The sequence below is a fragment of the Mobula hypostoma genome, chromosome 25 (genome assembly GCF_963921235.1).
Source record: "Mobula hypostoma chromosome 25, sMobHyp1.1, whole genome shotgun sequence".
Taxonomy (NCBI): domain Eukaryota; kingdom Metazoa; phylum Chordata; class Chondrichthyes; order Myliobatiformes; family Myliobatidae; genus Mobula; species Mobula hypostoma.
The window spans coordinates 11,936,222-11,959,795 of NC_086121.1; the positions used below are offsets into that span (position 1 = coordinate 11,936,222).

At 46.9% G+C, this 23,574-nt stretch overlaps 1 protein-coding gene across 3 annotated transcripts in view; it reads left to right on the top strand.

Moving 5' to 3' along the window:
- The window catches only part of LOC134337779 (probable G-protein coupled receptor 153), a 115,849-nt gene that overhangs the window by 58,035 nt on the left and 34,240 nt on the right, over positions 1 to 23,574 (top strand). For all 3 annotated transcript variants that reach the window (XM_063033014.1, XM_063033016.1, XM_063033015.1), the window contains exons 3-4: positions 5,000 to 5,527; positions 12,974 to 13,403. In XM_063033014.1, the coding sequence (XP_062889084.1) occupies positions 5,142 to 5,527; positions 12,974 to 13,403 (816 nt within the window). In that variant the 5' untranslated portion in view covers positions 5,000 to 5,141. The remainder of the gene's footprint in view (positions 1 to 4,999; positions 5,528 to 12,973; positions 13,404 to 23,574) is intronic.

Here is a 23,574-nt window from a genome sequence, read left to right on the forward strand (position 1 = left end):
GTGTGTGGTGGTGTTGGGGGTGTGGGAGTGGTGTTGGGGGTTTGTGGTGGTGTTGGGTGTGTGGTGGTGTTGGGGGGGTGTGGGAATGGTGTTGGGTGTGTGGGAATGGTGTTGGGGGTGTGTGGTGGTGTTGGGTGTGTGGGACTGGTGTTGGGGGTGTGTGGTGGTGTTGGGGGTGTGTGGTGGTGTTGGGTGTGTGTGAATGGTGTTGGGGGTGTGTGGTGGTGTTGGGGGTGTGGGAATGGTGTTGGGGGTGTGGGAGTGGTGTTGGGTGTGTGGGAATGGTGTTGGGGGTGTGTGGTGGTGTTGGGTGTGTGGGAGTGGTGTTGGGGGTGTGGGAGTGGTGTAGGGGGTGTGGGAGTGGTGTTGGGAGGTGTGGGAGTGGTGTTGGGTGTGTGGGAGTGGTGTTGGGGGTGTGCGGTGGTGTTGGGGGTGTGGGAATGGTGTTGGGTGTGGGAGTAGTGTTGGGTGTGTGGGAGTGGTGTTGGGGGTGTGCGGTGGTGTTGGAGTGTGGGAGTGGTGTTGGGGGTGTGGGAGTGGTGTAGGGGGTGTGGGAGTGGTGTTGGGAGGTGTGGGAGTGGTGTTGGGTGTGTGGGAGTGGTGTTGGGGGTGTGCGGTGGTGTTGGGGGTGTGGGAATGGTGTTGGGTGTGGGAGTAGTGTTGGGTGTGTGGGAGTGGTGTTGGGGGTGTGCGGTGGTGTTGGGGGTGTGTGGTGGTGTTGGGTGTGTGGGAATGGTGTTGGGGGTGTGTGGTGGTGTTGGGGTGTGGGAGTGGTGTTGGGGGTGTGTGGTGGGGTTGGGGGGTGTGGGAATGGTGTTGGGTGTGCGGGAATGGTGTTGGGGGTGTGGGAATGGTGTTGGGGGTGTGGGAGTGGTGTTGGGGGTGTGGGAGTGGTGTTGGGGGGTGTGGGAGAGGTGTTGGGTGTGTGGGAGTGGTGTTGGGGGTGTGCGGTGGTGTTGGATGTGTGGGAATGGTGTTGGGCGTGTGGGAGTGGTGTTGGGTGTGTGGGAATGGTGTTGGGGGTGTGTGGTGGTGTTGGGTGTGTGGGAATGGTGTTGGGGGTGTGTGGTGGTGTTGGGTGTGTGTGAATGGTGTTGGGGGTGTGTGGTGGTGTTGGGTGTGTGGGAGTGGTGTTGGGGGTGTGATGGTGTTGGGGGTGTGGGAATGGTGTTGGGGGTGTGTGGTGTTGGGTGTGTGGGAGTGGTGTTGGGGGTGTGTGGTGGTGTTGGGGGTGTGGTGGTGTTGGGGGTGTGTGGTGGTGTTGGGGGTGTGCGGTGGTGTTGGATGTGTGGGAGTGGTGTTGGGGGTGTGGGAATGGTGTTAGGGGTGTGGGAGTGGTGTTGGGTGTGTGGGAGTGGTGTTGGTGTATGGTGGTGTTGGGTGTGTGGGAGTGGTGTTGGGGGTGTGGGAATGGTGTTGGGGTGTGGTGGTGTTGGGGGTGTAGGAATGGTGTTGGGGGTGTGTGGTGATGTTGGGGGTGTGGTGGTGTTGGGGGTGTGGTGGTGTTGGGGGGTGTGGGAATGGTGCTGGGTGTGTGGGAATGGTGTTGGGGGGTGTGGGAATGGTGTTGGGTGTGTGGGAATGGTGTTGGGCGTGTGTGGTGGTGTTGGGTGTGTGGGAATGGTGTTGGAGGTGTGCGGTGGTGTTGGGGATGTGGGAATGGTGTTGGGTGTGTGGGAATGGTGTTGGGGGTGTGGGAGTGGTGTTGGGGGTGTGGGAATGGTGTTGGGGGTGTGTGGTGGTGTTGGGTGTGTGGGAGTGGTGTTGGGGGTGTGCGGTGGTGTTGGGTGTGTGGTGGTTTGGGGGTGTGTGGTGGTGTTGGGTGTGTGGGAATGGTGTTGGAGGTGTGTGGTGGTGTTGGGTGTGTGGGAATGGTGTTGGGGGTGTGGGAGTGGTGTTGGGTGTGTGGGAATGGTGTTGGGGGTGTGCGGTGGTGTTGGGTGTGTGGGAGTGGTGTTGGGGGGTGTGGGAATGGTGTTGGGGGTGTGTGGTGGTGTTGGGGGTGTGGGAGTGGTGTTGGGGTGTGTGGTGGTGTTGGGTGTGTGGGAATGGTGTTGGGGGTGTGTGGGAATTGTGTTGGGGGTGTGTGGTGGTGTTGGGTGTGTGGGAATGGCGTTGGGGGTGTGTGGTGGTGTTGGGTGTGTGGGAGTGGTGTTGGGGGTGTGGGAGTGGTGTTGGGTGTGTGGGAATAGTGTTGTGGGTGTGCGGGGGGTGTTGGGTGTGTGGGAATGGTGTTGGGTGTGTGGGAATGGTGTTGGGTGTGTGGGAATGGTGTTGGGGGTGTGTGGTGGTGTTGGGTGTGTGGGAATGGTGTTGGGTGTGTGGGAATGGTGTTGGGTGTGTGGGAATGGTGTTGGGGGTGTGTGGTGGTGTTGGGTGTGTGGGAATGGTGTTGGAGGTGTGCGCTGGTGTTGGGGGTGTGGGAATGGTGTTGGGTGTGTGGGAATGGCGTTGGGGGTGTGGAGTGGTGTTGGGTGTGTGGGAATGGTGTTGGGGGTGTGCGGTGGTGTTGGGTGTGTGGGAGTGGTGTTGGGGGGTGTGGGAATGGTGTTGGGGGTGTGTGGTGGTGTTGGGTGTGTGGGAATGGTGTTGGGGGTGTGTGGTGGTGTTGGGTGTGTGGGAATGGTGTTGGGGGTGTGTGGTGGTGTTGGGTGTGTGGGAATGGTGTTGGGGGTGTGTGGTGTTGGGGGTGTGTGATGGTGTTGGGTGTGTGGGAATGGTGTTGGGGGTGTGTGGTGGTGTTGGGTGTGTGGGAATGGGTTTGGGGGTGTGTGGTGGTGTTGGGTGTGTGGGAGTGGTGTTGGGGGTGTGTGGTGGTGTTGGGTGTGTGGGAGTGGTGTTGGGGGTGTGAGGTGGTGTTGGGTGTGTGGGAGTGGTGTTGGGAGGTGTGGGAGTGGTGTTGGGTGTGTGGGAGTGGTGTTGGGGGTGTGCGGTGGTGTTGGGGGTGTGGGAATGGTGTTGGGGGGTGTGGGAGTAGTGTTGGGTGTGTGGGAGTGGTGTTGGGGTGTTGGAGTGTTGTTGGGTGTATGCGAGTGGTGTTGGGGGTGTGCGGTGGTGTTGGGGTTGTGGGAGTGGTGTTGGGGAGTGTGGGAATGGTGTTGGGGGTGTGTGGTGTTATTGGGGGTGTGGGAATGGTGTTGGTGTGTGGTGGTGTTGGGTGTGTGGGAGTGGTGTTGGGGGTGTGCGGTGGTGTTGGGTGTGTGGTGGTTTGGGGGTGTGCGGTGGTGTTGGGGGTGTGAGAATGGTGTTGGGGGTGTGTGGTGGTGTTGGGTGTGTGGGAGTGGTGTTGGGTGTGCGGGAGTGGTGTTGGGGGTGTACGGTGGTGTTGGGTGTGTGGGAATGGTGTTGGGGGTGTGTGGTGGTATTGGGTGTGTGGGAATGGTGTTGGGGGTGTGTGGTGGTGTTGGGTGTGTGGGAGTGGTGTTGGGGGTGTGCGGTGGTGTTGGAGCTGTGCAGTGGTGTTGCGTGTGTGGGAGTGGTGTTGGGTGTGTGGGAGTGGTGTTGGGGGTGTACAGTGGTGTTGGGTGTGTGGGAGTGGTGTTGGGGGTGTACAGTGGTGTTGGGTGTGTGGGAGTGGTGTTGGGGGTGTGCGGGAGTGGTGTTGGGGGTGTGCGGTGGTGTTGGGGGTGTGCGGTGGTGTTGGGGGTGTACGGTGGTGTAGGGTGTGTGGGAGTGGTGTTGGGGGTGTGTGGGAATGTTGTTGGGGGTGTGTGGGAGTGGTGTTGGGGGTGTGGGAGTGGTGTTGGGTGTGTGGGAGTGGTGTTGGGGGTGTACGGTGGTGTTGGGTGTGTGGGAGTGGTGTTAGGGGTGTGTGGGAGTGGTGTTGGGTGTGTGGTGGTGTTGGGTGTGTGGGAGTGGTGTTGGGGATGTGTGGGAGTGGTGTTGGGTGTGTGGTGGTGTTGGGTGTGTGGGAGTGGTGTTGGGGATGTGTGGGAGTGGTGTTGGGTGTGTGGTGGTGTTGGGGGTGTGTGATGGTGTTGGGTGTGTGGGAGTGGTGTTGGGTGTGTGGTGGTGTTGGGTGTGTGGGAATGGTGTTGGGGGTGTGTGGTGGTGTTGGGTGTGTGGGAGTGGTGTTGGGGGTGTGGGAATGGTGTTGGGGGTGTGTGGTGGTGTTGGGTGTGTGGGAGTGGTGTTGGGGGTGTGGGAATGGTGTTGGGGGTGTGTGGTGTTGTTGGGTGTGTGGGCGTGGTGTTGGGTGTGTGGTGGTGTTGGGTGTGTGGGCGTGGTGTTGGGGGTGTGTGGTGGTGTTGGGGGTGTGGGAGTGGTGTTGGGTGTGTGGGCGTGGTGTTGGGTGTGTGGTGGTGTTGGGTGTGTGGGCGTGGTGTTAGGGGTGTGTGGTGGTGTTGGGGGTGTGTGGTGGTGTTGGGTGTGTGGGCGTGGTGTTGGGGGTGTGTGGGAGTGGTGTTCGGGGTGTGGGAGTGGTGTTGGGGGTGTGTGGTGGTGTTGGGTGTGTGGGCGTGGTGTTGGGGGTGTGGGAGTGGTGTTGGGGGTGTGCGGTGGTGTTGGGTGTGTGGGAGTGGTGTTGGGGGTGTGGGAGTGGTGTTGGGGGTGTGCGGTGGTGTTGGGTGTGTGGGAGTGGTGTTGGGGGTGTGGGAGTGGTTTTGGGGGTGCGGTGGTGTTGGGTGTGTGGGAGTGGTGTTGGGGGTGTGGGCGTGGTGTTGGGTGTGTGGGAGTGGCGTTGGGGGTGTGGTGGTGTTGGGGGTGTGCGGTGGTGTTGGGGGTGTGGGAGTGGTGTTGGGGGTGTGCGGTGGTGTTGGGTGTGTGGGAGTGGTGTTGGGGGTGTGGGAGTGGTTTTGGGGGTGCGGTGGTGTTGGGTGTGTGGGAGTGGTGTTGGGGGTGTGGGCGTGGTGTTGGGTGTGTGGGAGTGGCGTTGGGGGTGTGGTGGTGTTGGGGGTGTGCGGTGGTGTTGGGGGTGTGGGAGTGGTGATGTATTGTGTTTGTCCCTTATGCCTGTTACTCAAAGTCTGTCACCTCAGTGCTCCTTTCTTCTGCTGTGCAGGTGGTGATGATGTATCGTATTGACTGTGTGCCATGAAGTGGCTGGGGGCCCCGCTATCCCTCCTCTCGCTGGAACTGATTCGGTGCTAGAATGCCTCTTCTCACCCGTCCCCCTGCACTCAGTCTGCTCCAGGTGCCAGGCAATGGGAGCTCCACGGTCGACCATGAGTGAGCACACGGATGAGCAGAGCTTATACAGCAATGCGTTGGCCTGGCTGATCTGTTCGGGGGTGTCTCTGCTGGCCAACACCTGGGGAATCCTCAGCATCAGCGCCAAGCAGAAGAAATGGAAGCCGCTGGAGTTCCTCATCTGCACTTTGGCCGGGACGCACATTCTTAATGTCGCCATCCCCATCACCATGTACTCGGTCATCCAGCTCAGGAGGCAGCATTCGGACTACGAGTGGAATGAGGGGCTGTGCAAAGTGTTCGTCTCCACATTTTACACACTGACCCTGGTGACTTGCTTCTCTGTGACCTCTCTGTCTTACCACCGCATGTGGATGGTACGCTGGCCTGTCAATTACAGGTAAGGGGGCAGGACATTACTGGGATAGAACTCAGTTCAATACTGGGCAAGTGGCTTCAATGAATTCCGTCTTCCCATATCATCATGGCAACCTCCTTCTGGTGAGGAGTGCACCCCACTCCCCAGCTGGTGATAGCAGTAAATTGAATGCAAGTCATTACTTGACTTTGGCATTAGGAAATTATTAAAATGCAGACTTTTTATGTCAATTATCTGTAGGCTCAGACCCAAGGGTGAGAGCTTAGGAATTGTGGGAAGGAGATTTCCCTGGGGAAAATATGTCTTTCTGGTACACACATACCCTTTAATCCCTCAGGCATCTGAATCCCATCAAACTTATAAGCTCCTGGAGGAACTCAGCAGGTCAGGCAGCATCCATGGAAAGGAATAAACAGTTGACTTTTTGGGCCGAGACCCTTTGTCAGGATTAGAAAGGGAAGGGACAAAGGCAGAATAAGAAGGTTATATGTGGAAGATCCAAGTGTTTGAAAAGGAAGGAATCTAATAGGAGAAAACAGTGGACCATGGAAGGAAAGGGAGGGGCATTAGTTGAAGGAAATGGGCAGGTGAGGAAAGAGTACGGGTGAGAGGAGGAACCAGAGTGGTGAATGGAAAAAGAGAGAAGGCAGTTGGGGGAGAAATTACCGGATCTTAAGGAAATTAGTGTTCATGACGTCAGATCTGAGGACAACCAGATGAAAAATGAAGTGTTGCTCCTCCAATTTGAGTGTGACATCATTGTGGCATTAGAGGAGACCATAGTCAGGCATGTTGGAATGGTAATGAGAAGTTGAATTGAAATGGGTTCAATTTCCACTCGTTCTCCTCCATAGATGCTGCCTGACCTGCTGAGTTTGTCCAGCGTTTTGTGCGTGTTGCTTAAGATTTCCAGCACCTGCAAAACTGCTGTGTTAAGTACTTTGTCATTGTGGTTTTGTATTAGATATCTGCACATTCCACATTAAACATTGCTAACTAACCTCACTTATTACCTATATACACTCAAGGTTGAACGACCCGCTTAGGTTCCTTCTTGAGACAGTGCCTGCATATACACATGAAGGATTCAAGAAGACATATTCCATCGTTCATAACAATAGAGGAGCTAAGGGCTTGGGACTGGGTCACCTATCTTCTATAAGTTGAGCTGGGAGCAAAGATTCTTTCACAACCACTCATGGGAGGAAGACTTAGAGGGAATGTACCTGGGCAGACAGCCGCTTGTGTTTGTGTCTTTTCCCAAGATACATTCATTGCATGTTTACTGCTTTCTGATATTTCTCAAAATGGAAATATAATATTCAGTTTCTCAAACCCTAGTCAACCAACATTACTCTATCTCAGATGTTCGATGATTCAATTTAATATCACAGAATGTATGCAGTGCACAACCTGAAACTCTTGCATGCACGAAACCAAAGAATAGTCCCAAAGGATAGATAACAGAACATGATAGAACTCGAAAGCCACCCCACGCACAAGCAGAACCAAAAGCATCAACCCTCCCCCCCACTTGCTCCAGCAAAAAACATCAGCCCCCAGCACCCACTGTGCAAGCAGTAGCAAAGCCCCCAGACCCCCTGATCTAGAGTCCATCAAAAACTACTGTCCACCCCAACACTTCAACACCTCGGACAGGCTCTCTCTCTCTCTCTCTCTCATTAGCGAGGGAGAAAGAGTTATTACTCCTGCCACAAAACGATGTTGATAACACATCTACTTGATTTTTTTGCGCACTAACATCTGGAGTTACTTTAGTCAGGCATCCGTATATCTCTATGTCTGAATCGTACAAGAGACTCAAGACTGGCATCTATTGAATAACATTCTGAGCTGGCAGGCTGCACTATGTGCTCGGTGGCCACTGTATTTGGAGCCTCCTGTATCGAATAATGCGGCCACTGAATGTATGTTTGTGGTCGTCTGCTGCAGTAGCTAATCTACTTCAAGGTTTGACATGTTGTGCGTTCAGAGATGCTCTTCTGCACACCACTGTTCTAATGTGGTTACTCAAGTTACTGTTGCCTTCCTGTCAGCTTGAACCAGTCTAGCTATTCTCCTTAATCCTCTCTCATTAATAAGGCATTTTCACCCACAGAACTGTTGTTCTCTGAATGCTTTTTGTTTCTCGCACAATTTTCTGTAAACTCTAGAGACTGCTGTGTGTGAAAATTGCAGGAGATCGACAACTTTTGAGATACTCGAACCACCCTGTCTGGCACCAACATTCATTCCACAGTCAAAGTCACTGAGATCACATGCCCTCCCTATTCAGGTGTTTGGCCTGAACAATAACTGAACTTCTTGACCATGCTTTTATGCATTGAGTTGCTGCCACATGACTGGCTGATTAGATATTTGCATTAACGAGCAGGTGTACTGAATGTAGTGGGCCAATGAGAGTAGGTAGATGTTAAAGCTGGAGTGAGAAGCAGGTAGGGTAGGTGTTCTGAAAGGAATGAGAAACAAAAGTATGTAAGGTCCTTGTTCAGTGCTCTCTATCTCAGTCTGTTCATTCTATTTGCTAAAATACTCTCAAAGATAGCATTTAATTCCAGATGGGGAGTAACCTGTATTTTCGATATTGTTTTGTGCTTTAAATAAATGCATCTGTTTTGTGGATGTAGCCTATTTCCATAGCAACCAGGCAGTTGGTTTGTGAATAAGAATATCTGTAATTTGCATGGCTGAATTCAGCTCTTTTCCAATGGCACATTGCAGACTTAAAACTGACCACTATGTTCTCTTGTCCAGTGGAAGTCTCCCTCAAATATCACTATCTTTTGAGCGATGTCACCTTCCTGTCAGCTTGAACCAGTCTGGCCATTCCCCTCTGACCTCTCTCATCAACAACGCATTTTTGCCCACAGAACTGCTGCTCACTGGATGTTCTTGTTTCTCACACGATTTTCAGTAAACAAGAGACTTGTGCATGAAAATCACAGGAGATCAACAGTTTCTAAGATACTCAAACCATACCGTTTGCCACCAGCAATCATTCCATGGTCAAAGTCTCTTAGTTCACATTTCCTCCTTACTCTGATGTTTGGTCTGAACAACAACTGAACCTCTTGACCATGTCTGCATGCTTTTATGCCTTGAGTTGCTGCCACTTGATTGACTGATTAGAGATATTTGCATTAATGAGTAGGTGTACAGGTGTAGCTAATACTGTGGCCACTGAGTATATGTATTACTATCATTGGTTCATACATGGATTGGATATTGATGATGTCAATGCACATTAAGAGATGCATAGCAGCCGACTATTTGCTTTTGCCATTAATGATTGTAGTAACTTGATCATTTTTAAAATTTGGAAATAAAAATCTGGTACCAGTAAAGCCCCAAGCGGTATCACTGATGTCCTTCAGTGAGAGCATCCTGTGATCCATAACACTGTGCACTAAAATGGTTTACTCCTGACAAGGCTGGGAACTGGCCATCGAGCTGTTTAGTCGAGTCAGATTGCTTCATCACTGGGAACTGCAGGCAGTTCAGGAGAAGGGCCATTACCCTCTTCTCAGAAGCAGCTGAGAAATGGAAAAATGAATAACAGAGAAGCCAACGTTTAAAGAAGATAATAAGTAACTGGTTGAAAATCCAATGTCTTATTGCTGACCCCTTTGGGGTATATCCCATGGTACATTCCTGTATTCAGCTGACCACCCAGCCCAGCGATTCCCCGATTTAACCCTACCGACACGTCTTTGGACTGTGGGAGGAAACCGGAGCACCCGGAGGAAACCCACGCAGTCACAGGGAGGACATACAAGCCCCTTACAGGCAGCAGAATTAGTTTTAAAACGGAATGTAACTTCGGAGGCTTAGTCGGCGCGTGGTTATCACTGGTTCCAAAACACTCTTCGCCGTTAAGATATTGAAAATAAAAATATTTACAACATGTTACCACTTCGTGAGCAAGATAGAAATGTATGCTTTTTGCTCTGGAAGCATTAGTGTGAATTGTGTGCAATTTCTACATAGAGCATAGAAGAGTACAGCAGAGATGGTGCTACAATACAGCATGTATAGGCAGCGGAGTTCTTCTGTCCAGCACTAACACAAATGGCGATTTAAGCTGATGTTTAAACATAACGGCTACAGATGATCTTCATTTTGTGCTTACTTCTCCTTCAGTTATTTTTAGCTCTGAATTTCTGATGTTGTCTTAGCATCTCTAATCCTTTGGGATAGTACTGGAGTTTCCAAAGTGAGACAGATTTAACCTTTGGGGCACCACTGTGAGCCAACGTTCAGGAGAAAATTCATCCTGGATGTTGTCAAAACAAAGTGTGCTTTTCATTCTTTCAACACCATTCACTCTATTAATTAGGGTGGCATGGCGGTGTAGTGGTTAGTGCAATCGCTTCCCAGCACTGGCTCTGTGATCGGTGTCTGATCCCTCCACTTTCTGTAAGAAGTCAGTACGTTCTACCCGCGACCGTATGGGTTCCTTCCAGGTGCTCCCGCTTCTCCCACATTTCAAAGACGTACAATTAGGGTTAGTAGGTCGTGGGCACGCTACGTTGGTACCAGAACTCTTGCTAATTTGATGTGAAGCAAACAACGCATTTTACTGTATGTTTTGATGTACTGTGCAAGTGACAAATTAAGTTAATCTTTATCTATCTTGATATGGAGGATGGAGGCTGATAATGCCAGGTCATTGGAGAGACAACGGAGATCTTGTGACTTTCGGAAATGTGTACAAATTGAAGGTGGCAAATCTGCTTGCACTTTTCAATCACAGCGTCTCGCTGTTCACTGACTAATTTACTGTGGGTCTCTCCTGAAGTCAATAACCCCTTGCTCACATACTATTTCATCTTGCCCCTCTTCCACTGTGTGACCTTCCCTCATAAATCTACCTAAAAACTGTGTGTTAGTAGACCATCCAGTTGTAGGGATTAATGTAGCCTAATGCACTTTATATGCATACAGTGTGGATATCTGCCATGATTGGAATCACCAAACTCTTGGCAGACTTGAAAATTAACCTGGTGTGCTCTTTGTTCCGTGCGAACATGTCCACTGTCTCTCATGGATGTTCTTACCCTTACTGCAGAGCCAGACATAGCCTGGAGTAAACACTCAGTGGGTCAGGCTGGAGAGAGAAGGAGAGCCAATGTTTCAGGCTAATGATACTTTATTTGAAGATTCTGATGAAAGATCATCAGCTTGAAATGGTATCCCATTTCTTTCTTCAAGGACTGACCTGCTGAGTATTTTCCACAACTTTTGCTTTTATTTCAGATTTCCTGGAATGAACATTTTGAGGTTGTACCAAGGAGGATTTGATTAGTATGTGGACTTTAGTAAAGTTTTGACAGGGTTCCTCAGGAGAGATATCCAAAATTGTAAGACCCCGTGAGATCCATGTAAGAGTAACAAATTAGATTCAAAATTGTCTTGGTAGTATGAAGAAAAGGCCAACTTGATGCACACTGTTATGACTGGAAGCCTGTTACCTGTGGGGTTGTGCTAGGCTCATGGACTTGGTCTATTGCTTTTTGTAGCAGGTATTCATGACTTGAGATGTGTGATAAAAGAGGTTTGCTGTAGACATACAAATTGGCCGAATGGTTGGCAGCAAGGAGGAATGCTTTAGGGCTACCAATTTGGACAAAAATGAGACAAATGAAATTTCATCCAGAAGATTGTGGTGTGAGGAGATGCAGAAAGACAAGCAATTATAGAAGAGGAGGAATTTCTTTAGCTAGAGGGTTATGAAACAATGGAGTTAATTGTCAGAGATGGCTGTGAAGGTGAAATCATTGGGTATATTTAAAGCTGAGGTTGAGAGATTCTTGATTAGTAAGAGCATCAAATATTATGGGGAGAAGGAAGGACAATGGGGTTGAGAGAGAAAATAAATCATCTCTGATGGAATGGTGCAGTAGACTCGATTGGCTGAATGACCTAATTCTGCTCCCACGTCTTCTGGTCTTATGGTCTAAACAGAAGGATAAGTAGATAGGTGGATAAGGTGGTTAAAAAGGTATTCTAAATGCTTTGTTTCGTTGGCCTCCTTTGGTCAGGGTCAACCATCGATGTTGCGCCCCAGCTGTGTAGATACGCAAGCCCGTGCAGTGCGATATGGAGAGCAAGCTGTTGTCCGTGTAGCAAGCTCTCCCTCTCCACACATCTGCTGAGCCCGAAGGAATGGCAGAGACCGATACAGTTTGGCACCAGCAGCATCGTAGGAGTTACCAGTCAATGCTGAACTCAACGTACGATTGCCTTAGGGACTCCAGCTCTGGAATTTTTTTTCTTGGGGGTTACTCCTGAAGCCTTCCCCATGAGTCGGTATAGCTGCAAGGCTGCGAAGGTTTGAGATCAGAGTTTTCCTTCGCTTAGATAAGTTGCCAACTGCAGCTTTTCATTGGCAAAGCATAGAATATAAGGGCAAAGAGGTTATGCAGGAATCAGATCCACGTCTACACAAAAGATGCAATTGCATTGGAGAGGGTACGGCGAAGATTTATGGGACTGGGAAAATTTCAGATATAAGAAAATATTGGATACACCAGGGTTGATTTTTGTAGACCAGAGGAATGTCCCAAATGAAAGATAATGTGAGAGGCAAAAATGCCGTAATAAGGAAGGAATGTATTTTCTCTTGAAGCGAAGTCAGTCCAGGCTACATAGATTTAAAGTAACACACACAAAATGCTAGCAGAACTCAGCAGGTCAGGCAGCATCTGTGCAATGAAGTAAAGAGTCAACGTTTTTGGCTGAGACCCTTGATCAAGACCCTATTCCTCTCCGCAGATGCTACCTGCTGAATTCCCTCCAGCATGTTGTGTATGTTACTCTGGGTTTCCAGCATCTGCAGAATCTCTTGTGTTTCATTGGTAGAAAGAGTAGATGGGAGATGAGGATAAATTTTTCACCTTGATTCTGATAGAAGTTTAGAACTTGCTATTCACAAAGGAAGTGAAGGTAGAAGTTTTATCGCAATTAAACACATTTAATTATGTGCTGTTTCTTGCACTGCCCCGGGGATTGAGAGTGACTTATTTCCCCTCTTGTTTGATGGAGCTGGACTTGAAGAGCCATGATACCCAGTGTTATGAGCCCAGTGATTAAAACACTCTATTTACAGCACAGACACAATCTTTTTGATTCCAATTGAGATTCCAAATAGAACACCCGAGCTGCCATCTTTCTGACTTTGGCTGTGAAAATTGCCAGTCACTGATCTCTTCAATAGCCCGCTCGTTCCTGCTTTTAATGTTATTGTTACATTAAGGTAATTACTTTTGCCATTACCTCACACTCTACAAGCCTTGGAATATGTTATTAAGCAAGGCAATTCACCCCAAACCAAATAATTAAATATTACTCACAGTAATATGAAAGAAAGGTGCATTTTAAAATTATAGTTTACTTGCAATTATAATCAGAACGGATTTCTAATGATGTTTGTAAACTGTCTTTCAGGCTGAGCAATACAAAGAAGCAAGCTGTACACACGGTGATGGGGATCTGGATGGTATCGTTCATTCTATCTACCTTGCCTGCCGTGGGCTGGCACGACACCACGGAACGCTTCTATGCTAAGGACTGCCGTTTCATCGTCACAGAGATAGGCCTCGGTTTCGGGGTTTGCTTCCTATTACTGATCAGCGGGAGTGTGGTGATGGGCGTGGTATGCATTGGCATTGCCCTCTTTCAGACGTTCACCATTCAAGCTGGGAACAACGTCAACAAGAACAAATTCAATGTACCCACAATTGTGGTGGAAGATGCCCAGGGTAACAGGAGATCGTCAATTGATGGCTCTGAACCATTAAAAACCTCTCTACAGATAACCTATCTGATCAGTGGAATTGTCTTTATCTATGACTTTTTGACAGGATTCCCCATTTTGGTAAGTCGTTGTATTCTACTCTGCCCACGCTACAGAGATTAAAATTGTTTATAATGTTGTATTTAGTAATAATGTGCACAGAATTGAAGTATCTTTTGAGATATAAAGAGCATTTGATGGCTCTGGGCCTATACTCACTAGAATTCAGAAGAATGAGGGGTGACCTCATTGAAACCTATTGAATATTGAAAGGCCTTGATAGAGTGGATGTGGAGAGGATGTTTCCTATGGTGGGAGAGTCTAGGACCAGAGGACACAGCCTCAGGATAGAGGGGCATCCTTTTAGAATGATGATGAGGAGGAATTTCTTTAGCTAGACCGCGGTGAATCTGTGGAATTTGTTGCCACAGGCAGCTGTGGAGGCCAAGTTTTTATGTATATTTAAGGCAGAGGTTGATAGGATCTTGGTCAGGGCATGAAGGGATACGTGGAGAAGGCAGGAGATTGGGGCTGAGAAGAAAATTGGATCAGCCATGATGAAATAGCGGAGCAGACTCGATGGGCCAAATGGCTCAATTCTGCTCCTATATTTTATGGTCTCGCGTATTCTCAACAAACCACGATGGACAAAATTCTTCCAGGTTGTTACCAAAAAAATCTTAAGAATTAAACAGAGGAATAAAGAGAGTTGGAAGAATTTTGCTCTATCTGAAGCAGAAAATGTTCAGATGTAATGAATCATTTTGGTTTAGGCATTCTCAAGACTACCATCATATCTGTGTTTCTAATTTAAATTCATTTTCAGAAAAGATCATTGTACACAGATGTAAAGTTTAATTAGGTAAAATGAAGTACTCAAATAATTTGAAGTCCCGTGACAAGTGTTTACTTCACGTAGTCAAGTGATGTTTATGAAAATGGACAAGTGAAGGGTGGTCTGGCCATCATCCATTACATTCCTGACATCTCCCTGAAGTATCTCCAGTTAGTCTCAATGGATGAGAAGAACTTTACCACCACACTGCACTTTACGTATATTGTACATACACCCAGTGACCAATTTATTAATTACATCTGTACAACTGCTCATTAATGCGAATATCTAATCAACCATGTGGCAGCAACTCAATGCATAAAAGCATGCAGATATGATCAAAAGGTTCAGCTGTTGTTCAGGCCAGACATCAGAATGAGGAAGAAGTGTGATCTAAGTGACTTTGACTGTGGAATGATTGGTGGTGCCAGATTGGATGGTATGAGAATTTGAAAAACTGCTCATCTCCTGGGATTTTCATGCACTCTAGTCTCTAGAGTTTATAGAGTAGAATGTGTAAAAAAAAAGTGTGTGGCAGTTCCGGGGATGAAAACATCTTATTGATAGGAGGAGGAGAAGATGGCAGTGCGACGCAGCGTGCGCGGCCTCTCCGGTGATGAATATCTGTAATCTGTCAAGTAGGGTGCCGTGCACAATCTTGATTTGATGGAGACGGATGTGAGAGCACGGAGGAACATCTGGTGAAACTTCTGAAATGCCTGCTTCGCTGCCGCTGTTACTGTGTGGTCCAGAATCTCCGGAGGGGAAGGCCCCGAATTCTTGGCTTTGCCTGTTGCTCGGCGGCCGGGGCCGGGGTTGAGGCGCTCGGCAGAGATGGTGCTCGGTGTCGGAGGGCTGATCGGAGGCTCGAAGTTTTCGGACAGACGCAAGAGTCGGACTGTGGTCAGGTGCTTCCAGGGTGCTGCATCAGCAAGTTTGTGGCGCTGGAAGCTCATGGCAGGGAGAGTTTCTTCCTTCTACCATCTGCGTGAGATGTTGGGGCTATCGGGACTTTGAGACTTTTCTTTACTGTGCCCATGGTCTGCTCTTATCAAATTACGGTATTGCTTTGCACTGTTGTAACTATATGTGGTTTTTGTCAGTTTTAGTCTTGGTCTGTCTTGTGTTTCTGTGATATCATACCGGAGGAACATTGTATCATTTTTTAATGCATGCATTTCTAAATGACAATAAACGAGGACTGAGTGTCCTCATAATCTAATGAGAGACTTCAGACTAGAATGGCCAGACTGGATCAAGCTGACAGGAAGGCGACGATAACTCAATTGACCACACATTTCAACAGGAGTATGCAGAATGGTGTCTGTGAATGCACAACTTGTCAAATCCTGAAGAGAACGGGCTGTAGCAGAAGACCACGAGCATGCACTCAGTGGCCAATCTATTAGGTGCAAGAGGTGCTTAATATAGTGGTTACTGAGTGTATACTATTGTTCTTTTCACAAAGTCCTTCTTCAATAGGTGATGAAGAGACAAGAATCCTGTGGCCAAACCTTATAGAAAATGTGCATATTATTGTAGAACTCCCAGGAATGGCACTTGAAATGGATTCCCAAAATTCAGAGCTTGTGTAATAGCTTTCCCCTTCCACATTACAAGTTACAAGCCACTTGAATACACTTATAAGACAATGTAAACCACTTTGTTCCAGAAAAGCATATTTATTTCTTCTTCACTTCTGAAGATGTTGTTTATCTGTGTGGCAGCAGTCAGAACAAGTGGAGATTATATTTCATGTAGATCATTGTCCATTGCTGAGAATGCTTAGGGCATGTTTAACACCGTACAGGAGTTTATTCCAAGAATGGCGTATCTCAGGTCTATTGACGGTCAAATATTGTTGGCTATGCTGATCAACATGCCTGAAAAAAATCTAAGTTTCTGAATACTTTTGCTCCACCCAGCTTAGTCCTGTAATATGTAGAGTGAATATTGTTCTTCATTGATTTAGACCTTGTAGCCAAACAGGGTCTAATTTATTTTTATTGTTTCTGCTTTGTGAATCACCACATTATGTCTTGCCCAATACCCAATTTCCATTCTTTCTGGGTTTTCGTTGTATAATGAATTGGCTGTGGTTGGCAATAATAGGTTTCACATTGGTGTAATGTACATGTGCCCCTATGGCCTTTAAAACCAGCACAGAAACCAGAAGGGCTTCCTAATGCCGCATTGTTATCTCCAAACTAAAGGCATATTCCCCAATTCAACTTCTGGTTGTGTTGGCCGTCGTATCCCATCAAGATTGGTCAAGTGTAATATTTCACCCAGAACAACATGCTGCATTGTGCGCAGGCCACTCTATCTCACAGAGCATTGCCATGAAATTCCCCAGAATCAGAAACAGGTTTATGTTCACTGACGTACAGTATGTTGTGACATTTGTTGTTTTGAGGCAGCAGTATACAGCAATACACAACATATACTATAAATTACAGGAAGAAATATATATTAAAAGAATAAATAAATAGTGCCAAAAGAGAGGAAAAATAGTCAGTTGAGTGTTCATGGACCATTTAGAAATCTGAGGCGAAGAACCTGTCCCTAAGTGTCTTAGCAAAGCACTTTGCAGCACCATCTGTCTTCATCTCAATGTGCTTGAGAGTTTTCAAAAATCTAAGATCTTGATTTTGCCAGATTCCCATTTCACCAATTACAACATGCACACTTTCGCCTGTGGTTTCATCACTTCTCTCACTGAATTTAGTGTGATTATCTGTCATCGCCTTGATTTTTGACTGCATTGCCAAGGTATGGTAGGGAGTCGATTCAATAACTGAACAGGCATATGGAAACCTGAACTATTGATCCAGAGGCGTGTGATCAAATCCCACCACCCTCTGTGCTATTTTAAATTCAGGTCGTTGATTTTTTAATTCTAGTGTCGATAATAGGATAACCACATCGTTGAAATCCCTCTGAACAAACTGTCACTCAATCTGGTCCTGATCTGGTCTAGCTGACATAGAACCCTTAACCCATGAGTGTGATTTGCTCTCAACTTCCTCCCCAGTTCAGAGCCAATACAGGATGGACAATAAATTCACAAACACGAGGAATTCTGCAGATGCTGGAATTTCAAGCAACACATACAAAAGTTGCTGGTGAACGCAGCAGGCCAGGCAGCATCTCTAGGAAGAGGTACAGTCGACGTTTCGGGCCGAGACCCTTCGTCAGGACTAACTGAAAGAGCTAGTAAGAGATTTGAAAGTGGGAGGGGGAGGGGGAGATCCAAAATGATAGGAGAAGACAGGAGGGGGAGGGATGGAGCCAAGAGCTGGACAGGTGATTGGCAAAAGGGATATGAGAGGACCATGGGACAGGAGGCCCAGGGAGAAAGAAAAGGGTCGGGGGGGGGGAACCCAGAGGATGGGCAAGGGGTATAGTTAGAGGGACAGAGGGAGAAAAAGGAAAGAGAGAAAAAGAATGTGTGTATATAAATAAATAACGGATGGGGACAATAAATTGTTAGCCATGCCACATCCTGTAAAGGAATGTATTTTTAAAAGGCAGTTGTTTTGTATTTACATCGTCCTTCTGTGTGATCTCATCAGGCTTGTTTTTTTGGAATCCGGGTGTTACTGGCAGAGGCAGAATTTAATGCTCTTCCATAATTGTGCTGTAAATGTAAAGAATGTTCACCTTCCAGAACTGTTGCAGCTCTGGTAAAAATACTCTAGCACAGCTATTAGAGAGGAATTTGCAGGATTTTGACCTGGCGGTGATGAAGGACTGGTAAGTATATTTTCATGTCAGTAAGGTGTGTCACTTGGAGATGAACAGAGAGATGACAGTATTCTTGACTTTGAGACCTTGGACGGTAGAGACTGGGGGGTTTGGGAGATGTTGTCATAGTTACCTAGATGAGTAAGTACAAATCATTTTGTAGCTGGCACACTATCTAGCCACTCTGTGGTGGTAGTAGAGGGAATGAATGTAACACAAAAAACTTACCCTGTACGTCTCCTTTCAACATCCCTCCTCTCACCTTAATCAATGCCCTCCCGTATCTGGTATTTTCACCCTGGGCAAAGGTCTCTTGACTATCCGTGCCTCTCATAATGTTATATACTTCTACTTGGCTTTCAACGCTCAAAACAAAAAAAAATGTTTGTCCATCTTCTGCTTCTAGCTAATACACCACAATCCAGGCAACAACCTAGTAAAACCCTTCTGCACCCTCTGAAATGCAGCATAACATCTCTACTTTTATACTAAATTCCCTGATCACTGAAGCCAAGTATGCCCTCTATCTTCTTTACCCACCCCCCCCCCCCGCCTTATTCATTCGTGTTGCCACTTTCTGGGAGCTATGGACTTGCACCTCAAGATCCCCTTCTGAGTTCTTCCTCCTGAGGGTCCTTCCATGTACTCTTTACTTTCCCTTCTTGTGTGGTAGTATTGTGGTTAGCACAACGCTTTATGGCGCCAGCGATCACCAGGCAGAGTTCGATTCCCGCTGTTGTCTGTAGCGAGTTTGTACAGTCTCTCTGTGACCACTTGGGTTTCCTCCAAGTGCTCTGGTTTCCTCCCACATTCCAACGACATACAGTTAAGATTAGGGTTAGTGAGTTGTGGACATGCTATGTTCGCTCCGGAAGCATAAAAACACTTGCTGGCTGCTCCCAGCAGAATCCTCGGAATATATGAGTCATTGACACAGAATGATACATTTTACTATGTGTTCTGATGTACATGTGTCAAATAAATCTAATCTCCCATTTGTCTGCCCATATTTCGAATTGATCTATATTCTTCTGTGACATATATGAATTCTAATAATAAATCCACTTTGAAATTTGTATTGTTTGATAACATCACCAATTTTTCTGTTATCTGCAAACTTGTTAATCAGACCACTTACATTTTCATCCAAACCTTTAATATTTATCGCAGACAAGAGAAGATTACAGCACTGATCTTTGGGGAGTATCACTGGTCACTGACCTACAGTCAGAAAATCACCCCTCTACTTCTACCATCTGTCTTCCATGACCAAACCAACATTGGATCCAATTTACCAACTCACAGTGACTTTGTCCTTTGGTCCTGTCCACAAGGACGTCAGGACGTGAATCACTCAGCACAGCCTCTCAATTTTCCCCTGTAGCAACAGCATTCTTGTGGTCGGCCCAGTTCAATTAATTTATTTAGAGATTCAGCACGGTAACAAGCAGTTCTGACCCAACGAGCCCACACTGCTCAATTACACCCAAGTGACCAGTTTACATACTGCCCCATGCATCTTTGGAATGTTGGAGGAAACCAGGTCACCCGGAGGAAACCCAGACAGTCACGGGAAGAACGTACAAACTCCTTACAGAATCGAAGCTGGGCTGCTGGTGCTGTAATAGTGTGACCCCTATTTATTGCTGGTTACGGTTGATGATGGAGGTTGAGTTGATGGTAATACCATTGAATGTCAAGGACAAGTGGTTAGACTCTCTCTTGCTAGAGATGGCCATCACTTTGCACTTCTTATTTTACTTCTTACCAGGGTGTGCCTCACCTTACAATTCTGGTGGGAATACTCTCATGAATGTTGACTAGGTCCAGCTATGTGTGAGTATGAACAACTTAACTTACTGAGTATTTACTAATGAAATTGAACATTATCCAATTATAAGCAAACATTTCCACTTCTGATCTTGTGATCACTGATACAGCAGCTGGTGATGGTTGGCGCAGGATAATATCCTGAAGAACTCCTGCAATGATGTCCAGGATCCGGTGTGATTTGACCTCCAGGTATCTCAATCTACTTTCCTTGTGTGAGATATGATTCCAACCACTGGAGTGGGTTCTCCATGATTCCTATTAATTATTTTTTAACAGATCTTCTTCCTATGGCTCAGCAGTGTAGCATTTAGTGCCAGCGATCGTCGTGTGGGATGCGCTTCCTGTCGCTGTGTGTAAGGCTGAGGTTCCCAACCTTCTTTATGCCATGAATCAATGTGTAAGGAGTTCGTATTTTTTCCCTGTGATTTGCGTGGGTTTCCACTGGGTGCTTCTCTGTTTCCTCCCACGTTCCAAAGATGTTCTTTTCGGGTTAGGGATGGTAAGTTGTGGGGTGCTATGATGGTGACACTCGCGGGCTGCCCCCAGGCACAATCTTTGTTGATTTGATTTGAGTCAAATGACACATTTCACTGCATGTTTCCATGTCTCAATGTACGTGTAACAAATAAAGCTAATCTTAATCTTACCATATTTGGTCACATGCTACCATGATGCCAAGGCTGGGGATCCCAAACTGGGGTCCATGGACCTCTTAGTTAATGGTAGCAGTCCATGGCATAAAAAAGGGGTGGGATCCCCCATGCTCAGGGGAGCTACTCTCACCTCTGGAATCCAGCTCTTTAGTCCCTGTGCGGGCAGTGCCTGTGGTGAGATCTTGGGTCAAGTGGTCCTGGCACCAATAACCCGCGTCGGTCATCAGGTTTGTAGTGGGGTGGTGCGGTTGTGCAGCAGGTGGTGCTGCTGTCACATATCTCCAATTGTTTGAGTTTGACCTTGACCTAAGGTGTTACCTGCGTTCTCTTGTTAATGTGTCGGGTTGCCGCAAAGTAGCCTTAATGTAGGCACGTGTTCATAGAGCTATTTGGCCCATCTAGTGCATGCCAAACTGACATTCTGCCTAGTCCCACCGACCTGTACCTGGATGACAGCCCTTCATACCCCTCCATCCATGTACTTATCCAAACTTCTCGTAATATGTTGCGATTGAATCCTTGTCCATCACTTCTGCTGGGAGCTGGCTCCACACTTGGACCTCCCTCTGAGTGAAGAAGAGAGAAGAGAATCAGGTGGAGCTGATGAGTTGGTGGAAGAAAATGATAATAAGAAATGTAGGAAGATGGACAGGAATGTTCTGATTGTCAGCATTGACTCGATGGGCTGAATGCCCTTTTCCTGTGTTGAAAGGAAATATAGTGAGAAGATTCAGCTTAGTGGCACTAACACTAGTTCCAATGTCCTCCATTATTGCTGATGTCTGAGAGTAGACTGAGTGGGCATTAATTAACCAGACTTTTATTGTATGTCCCACATGTATGTAGATCATTTCTGACCAATGCTGTTCTCTGTAGCTCTGAGTTCATATAAATAATGAGTTCCATCTTTTGCATGTTGCTTGTCCCCTCTCCCCCCATACTTCCCCATAGATCCTACTTGGGGCAAGTAAAGCTCCTTTGCATTCAACATTGGCATTTCCATCAAAGGTGCTATCTAACAGAGTTTCAGAATGGCTTAGGGATACTGAGTTACTTCGATCGAATCCTTTCTTCAGTAAATTCAGGAATGAGCCCATATCTTGGAGAGCTGTTCACAAATCCACTAAAAATGCAAACTGGTGAAAGGTTCCTCAGTGCCACAGTATAATCACTGATGAACTCTCAATATCTCTAATTTTGTAATCTGCACCTGGAGCTTTCGATTACCTCTAGAATTGTGGCCTTGTAAGACCTAGGTAGAGCGGAAGTGGAGAGGACGCTGCCTATAGTTTGGGAGACTAGGACTAAAGGACCCAGTCTTAGAAAATGAAGGCATAGCTTTAGAACAGAGATGAAGAGGAATTTCTTTAGCCAGTGGGTGGTTAATCTGTGGAATTCATTGCCGCGGACAACAGTGGAGGCCAATTCAGTTGGTATATTTGACGTAGAGGTTGATAGGTTCTTGATTAGTAAGGATGTCAAAGGACTATTACTGGTTCCCCATCATGATAAGATGGACTCTTGACCTCTCACTCTACCTTGTTATGACCTTGCACTTTGTTGTTTACCGGGACCTTACTTTCTTTCTAGTTGTGACACTTTTCCTGCACTCTGTTACTGCTTTACCTCAATCCACCTGAATGCACTGTGTAATGATCTGATCTGTATGTACCGTATGCAAGACAAGCTTTTCACTGTGTTGTGCTGCATATGACAATAATAAACCAATTCCAATTTCCAATACTTATCCAAGTTCCAATCAAATCTATGCAGACTGTCCTTTTGATGATAACTTTCACCCTGGTGTTCCTTCCGGAGCTACAGGAATCCTGCCTGAGAGCTGCTCCTTTTTGTCTGGTTATTGATTTTTTTACTGCCCATTACAGTGCTGGCATTTAGGGCAGAAGGTCCTCCATCTCTGGTGGTGTTCAGGGCTTCCTTCACCATGTCGCTAGCATCCTCTCAGTTTTCACTGCTGCCCCGGGTGGAGGCTCAAGAATACCATCGCGCTCAGATGTAGGAGGATTCTTCATTGCTGTTTCTGTAACAACACACATAAAAGTTGCTGGTGAACACAGCAGGCCAGGCAGCATCTCTAGGAAAAGGTACAGTCGACGTTTCGGGCCGAGACCCTTCGTCAGGACTAACTGAAAGAAGAGCTAGTAAGAGATTTGAAATTCCAGCAGATTTCCTCGTGTTTGTGTTTCTGTAACAATTTTGTTTCACCAGTCAGGGTTGTTAGTCCTGAGCTGAACCTCCAAACCTGGAGGACTGGTGGACCACTCTTAATACGGCCTCTCCCCGTTGACCTGTTTGGCATGGGTGACCCTACCAAGAGCCAAAGATAAAGCAGTTGACTCCAGCTAACATAGCTTTCCAGGACATTGAGGCACGCAAGCCCCCAAACCATAACAAGTTCTGGTCCTCTTGGAGGCTTTGGTTATTAAACCATTAATAACTTTAAATCTTCCTCACAATCTTCTGAGATTCATCTAACTGTACTCACTTATTGACTGCTGAAATGTAGCTAGAATGTAACTTGTGATTGTTCTGCCACCTATAGGACTGTTCCTTAATTTCATTTACGATCTCAGACTTGCTGCTCCCATCTCAAGTTAGCGTTTCTGCATTTTGTGTCTATTCAATTGCATCATTCCTGTGGAGTTTAGCAATTAAGCTGACCACATCAACCACAAAAATGAACAGTACAGAGCTGTACAATTTCTTCCACAGATTAAATTAAATCATTTAACTTGCACTTTAAATGAGCAGTAGAAGTGATGGCAAAAATTGTGAATTTAAATAATGAGCCAAGTTTGTGTTTTTTTGGGAAAATTGAGACTTTGGGACTATCCAGTTGGAATTCTTCAAGATTTGGAAGGGGAATTGTTTAGTTGACCCAGGAGTATTATTCATTTCCTTATATATCCCGAAAACGAGTTTAAGGCTGAGGGAGATTGGAGATCAAACACGACTCTTTCTTGCAACAGAAAGAAGCACATAAAATAAGTAATCAGGGGAGCTAAATTAAATCTAAGAGAAAATTATCTTTAATTCTGGATTGAGAAGGGAATTTAGGATGAGAAGGTAAAGAGTCAAAACAACATTAGGATTTATTGGGAATGAGAAATTAAACAATACAATCTCACCCTTCTTCACAGCTCAGCCCACTTGCTGAAGTATT